At 34.5% G+C, this 5,108-nt stretch overlaps 1 protein-coding gene across 1 annotated transcript; it reads left to right on the top strand.

Annotated features, from left to right (window-relative positions):
• The first annotated feature begins 767 nt into the window (after positions 1–767).
• On the top strand, positions 768–3,702 carry LOC131603834 (pentatricopeptide repeat-containing protein At1g52640, mitochondrial). The gene has a single exon (XM_058876268.1). The coding sequence runs from the start codon at positions 1,116–1,118 to the stop codon at positions 2,673–2,675; it is 1,560 nt and encodes a 519-aa protein (XP_058732251.1). The 5' UTR covers positions 768–1,115; the 3' UTR covers positions 2,676–3,702.
• Positions 3,703–5,108: the final 1,406 nt, after the last annotated feature.

Raw genomic sequence — 5,108 nt, 5'->3', positions numbered from 1 at the left:
GAATTTAAAACATCCCAGCAAATCCTAAGTTGAACTCAAACTTATCCTCGAATTTGCACATTAACAATATCTCCTTTTAGAGTTTTCATTGGAGTTGGACATGAACATCCGGATTGATCTATTTCAAGCACATTCTAGGATTTAAAACAAGATTAAATTCCCAACAGAGGAGTTAAACATGCTTCAATGTGCAAAAATGGAGGAAAGAAGAAGAAAGTGCATAAATGAAAGAATGAGAAAGAAGAATATGATTTTGAAATAACAATTTCTTTTGGATTTTATCCTTTTTTTTTAATACCACCCAACTACATAATCCACGTTACTATTTGATTCATTAATTTAAACTAGAAAAAAAATAAAATCACAGTAGCAACGTTTGTCATGTTAGTATTTTCGCAACAGAGAGTTGTATACTATAAAATCAAATAAAAATAATGTCTATCAAAAAAATATAGAGGCTAAAACAAAAAATAAGACAAATCTAATTATATACAGTCTATTTCATCGTTTTCTATCAAATCCAATCATACCTAAGCAAATTGAGAGATTTTTAAAGCTATTTTGAAAAGGTGAATTCTTATCTATCCAACTCAAAAAGTTGGATAAGGTTACCTCCTTTGTAAAATGCTTTGAAAACAACAAACATTTATAGTATTTTAATAAATAATTAAATATGTTAAATGAGATGGAATCATATGATTGGTTGAAAGTACACTACCCAACTTTTTGTGATGGGTAGAAAAGTTATCCCCGAAAAGGTGAATTGGAAAACCAAATTGGCCAATGGACACAAATTCAAAAATTGAATATTCTATTCCATCTATTTTGAGTGGAAAAAGAAGAATTTGAGTCCACATTTCACTCCTCTAAAGAGGTTCTCGAGAATGGCGACAATGTATGGAGCTAATAATAAAGGTCAGTATTTCTCAAACCATTGTAATCTATGACTCAAACGAAACCTAAATCTTAAACTCATGTGTTTCATTTTAGTTCTAAGTTTTCAACTTTCACTTCTTCCAACTCCACATTTTCACCAACAACTAATATCGCACTGAAGCTGTTTGAACAAAGTACTGAACGAATCCTTCACAGTTCCGTAATCAATAATCTCCAAAATGGCTTTTCAATCACTCTTCTCTAAGCATAAAACCTTAACCTCTTACATTTTCCCTCTTATTCAACACAAGTTCCTTCAATCTTTCCCAACCCCACAAGTTTCTACCCCAATACTACCTGAACTCGTCAATGAGATATCTCGTATAGTCAGTGATCACCGTCACCCTCACAATGATCTACACCACTCCCTCACTCCATTTTCATCACATGTTTCCACTGATTTAGTTGAACAGGTTTTGAAAAGATGCAACCACCTTGGCTTTTCAGCCCACAGATTCTTTCTTTGGGCTAAATCAATTCCGGGTTTCGAACATAGTGTCGAAAGCTTCCATATTTTGGTAGAAATCTTAGGAAGGTCTAAACAATTTGCTATACTTTGGGATTTTCTTTTGGAAATGAGAGAGTCTTCTAGTTGTGAAATCACTAATGAGATTTTCTGGATTGTTTTCACTGCGTATAGCCGAGCTGATTTGCCCGACGGTGCTATTCGGTCTTTTGCTAGAATGGATGAATTTGGAATCAAGCCTAGTATTATTGATTTTGATTTGCTTTTGTTCACTTTATGCAAGAAGAAACATGTCAAGCAGGCTCAACAGTTTTTCGATCAAACCAAGAGCCGGTTCTCGTTAACAGCTAAAACTTACAGCATTCTGATTTCTGGATGGGGTAAGGTTGGTGATTCGGGGAAGGCCCGCGAGCTGTTTGAAGAAATGCTTGAGCAAGGATGTGATGTGGATTTGCTTGCTTATAATAATATGTTAGATGCCCTTTGCAAGGGAGGCCATGTGGATGAAGCTATGGATTTTTTTAACAATGTGTTGTCGAAGAGTGTTGAGCCAGATGCGTTTACTTACTCGATATTCATTCGTGCATACTGTGATGCAGATAATGTGCATTTGGCTTTTGGGGCTCTTGATAAAATGAGAAGATGTAACCTTTTTCCAAACGTGTTTACATATAACTATCTTATAAAGCGGCTTTGTAAGAATAAAAAGCTGGAAGAAGCGTATCAGTTGTTGGATGAAATGATTTATAGCGGATTAAAACCCGACACTTGGAGTTATAATGCAATACAAGCCTACCATTGTGATAATTGTGAGGTCAATAGGGCTCTAAAGTTGATATCTAGAATGGAAAAAGATGATTGTCTTCCTGACCGGCACACATATAACATGGTGCTGAAGTTACTGATTAGGATAGGAAGGTTTGACAAGGCAACTGAAGTTTGGGAAACCATGGGGGATAGGAAATTTTATCCTTCTGTCTCGACATACTCCGTTATGATTCATGGTCTTTGTAAGAAGAATGGAAAGCTAGAGGAGGCATGTAAGTACTTTGAGATGATGGTTGATGAAGGAATACCACCTTATGTTACTACCATCGAAATGCTAAGGAATCGGCTCTTGGGCTTAGGGCTTTTGGATAACATTGAAATTCTTGCGAATAAGATGAGACAGAGTACATCATGTTCTATTCAAGAATTGGCAAATATAATGATTGGTGCTAGAACAGCTCGAAAAACTTCAAGACGTGATGAGTCAGACATAGAAAGTGATTGAAAAAATGGTTAGGGTAACAGCATCCACTGTCTGAACCAACTCCTCCAATGCCATGGATATATCATACGGATCATCAGCTAAATCATCCATGCCGTATTACACAGCCCCAGGAACATCTTCTAAGACTACGGATCACTATCACCCATCATCAGGGACCCCTCATCACTTCGAAGACGATTTCAACAACAATTACAAGTCCCTGAACATGTTTTAGTCTTATCATTGAAGTTCAAGCTAACTCTAAGTGTTTCTGATTTTCTTTGAATTTCAATTTCTTGGATGCTTACTTCTGATGTTCAGAATCACTAGGTATTTCTGAGGAGTCTGCTGGAATATTTTTTCATTTATTGGTCAGGACTCAGGACATGTGTTGTATGACATGTTATTTTAACTTATTCCTGTAATTCTACCTGTAATATTTAATAAGTTAATACAATACAACATGTTATTGAACCTCTGATAAACTGTTGAGAGTTTAGAGTTTACTTTGGCATAGAAATGCAACTGCACTGAGATTTTGCCAAGTTTTATGGTTCGTCTGGTTCAAATGTGTGGTAGTTTATGTTGATTGACAATGTTTGAGTCAGTTTTTCAATTATTTTGGAACATGTTGCGGTTTAAACTAGGGGACCCAAAGCAATCTAGCAAACTGAAACTAAGGAGCAAAGAAAGAAAAGAGATGAAAATGGAAATGAAAATGCAGTTTGTGAATGATGATTGATTAACATGTCTCTCTTAGTATTGTAGTGAAAGAAATGGATTGTAAGATGATTATGGATCTCTTGTCCTTTGATTCATAAATTCTGTTTAATTGGAGCATTTATGTAGAAATATACTCGGTTTAGAAATGTTTACTTCTAGATTTATTGAATAAATATGAGCTCCTATCAATTCATGGAGACCTCCCTACTACAATGCAACTCAATTTCCATGTAATGCACAACACAATTTCAACTACTTTTAAATTCCTCGCCCCTTATACAAAAACTCTTAATTATTCAGCTCGTCACCTTCCAATGATCTTCTCAATGTTCAAATATATGTGTATTTTCTAAATTATAAGTTGGTTTGAAGGGAAGAGTATTGGACGGATCATCAAAATAAATTCTGCTCAACTCTTTTTATTATTTTAAAAGTTTAAATGTTGGTCTTTCTACTTTTTTCAACTTAAAATCTTAATCACCATTTTAAAGTAGTATTTTTGGTATTTTTTTATAATAAAAAATAAAATTTTATTTATTTTTGATAATAATACAGAATATTGTCGTTTACATTGTCATTAGAGATTTTTCTATGCAAATATTGTTTTTGGCTTGAGGTGGGTGGGGTAGCTCAGTTGACACTTGTTGGTTGAACGGGTGTAGGTTGCTTTGTAAACAAGTTGGTGGTACTTATAAACCATCAACTTTTTTGTTATAAAAAAAAATTGTTTTTGGCCTTACTAGGTACTTGAGCCGGATGGTGGGCCGACAGGTCATTTTTTCGAGGTTTCTTCTTACTCTCCTCTAAATTATATTTGACACTCCCACAATTCCTATGTTTTTATTATATTAGTCCTGCACAATTTTATATTTTCTTTCATAAAAAATATTGGAGAATTTTGAATCTTTACAAAAACTCTATAATTTTTCTGATATTTAAGATACAAAAAAATATTTGCTATTGTTGATAAGCAAGTATGATTTTTTAACCTTATTTTAAAAGATTTTTTTTCGAATTTTCATGATGTTTTACCACATATTTGCAAAAATTTGATAAAAATTCATACGTTCAACCAGATTTTTCAAATGATCTGGTAAAAACGCATAACTTTTTTGATTTTTTTTTTGAAAAATGTAGTAAAAATGCATAAATGTTTTCGAATTTTTCAAAAAACTGGTAAAATTGCATACGTTCAACCGGACATTTCAAAAATCCGGAAATTGTTTTACAATATTTTTTGAAAAATACGGTAAGGTATGTTTCATTGCCGCATATTTGGAAAAATCCAAAGAGTTCATAATTTCTGGATTTTTTGAAAAATCAGGTAGGTTAATTTTTTTTCTTTTATTTTTTCAGTGGAAATCAAAGGCACAAACGGTACGATTGCTGGTCGACAACGTGATAGAGGTGTTTCTGCGAGGGCTCGAGAAAGGGGAGGAGACTTTGAAGACTCGCATCTCCGGGTAAGGAGAGAGGCACCGACCGGTTCTCACATGAGGTGGCAGGCGGATCAAGCTTAGTTTAGTACACCACACATTATCCGATGTAGAGGATCTAGATTTGCTTCTGATGGACGAGAGATGACGAGGATGAACCAATTAATGTTCAGGAACCAGTTTAGGATGACACACAAATGGTGGCAGATACAGATGTGCCTCATCCGACAGAGACAGAGATTCCCTCATACTTTTGAGACGACAGAGACAGAGGTTACCGCATATTTGGGAAAAA

This window comes from Vicia villosa, linkage group LG5 (assembly GCF_029867415.1).
Source record: "Vicia villosa cultivar HV-30 ecotype Madison, WI linkage group LG5, Vvil1.0, whole genome shotgun sequence".
Taxonomy (NCBI): Eukaryota; Viridiplantae; Streptophyta; class Magnoliopsida; order Fabales; family Fabaceae; genus Vicia; species Vicia villosa.
The sequence above is the reverse complement of the archived record's forward strand: the minus strand, read 5'-3'. Positions and strand labels throughout refer to the sequence as shown.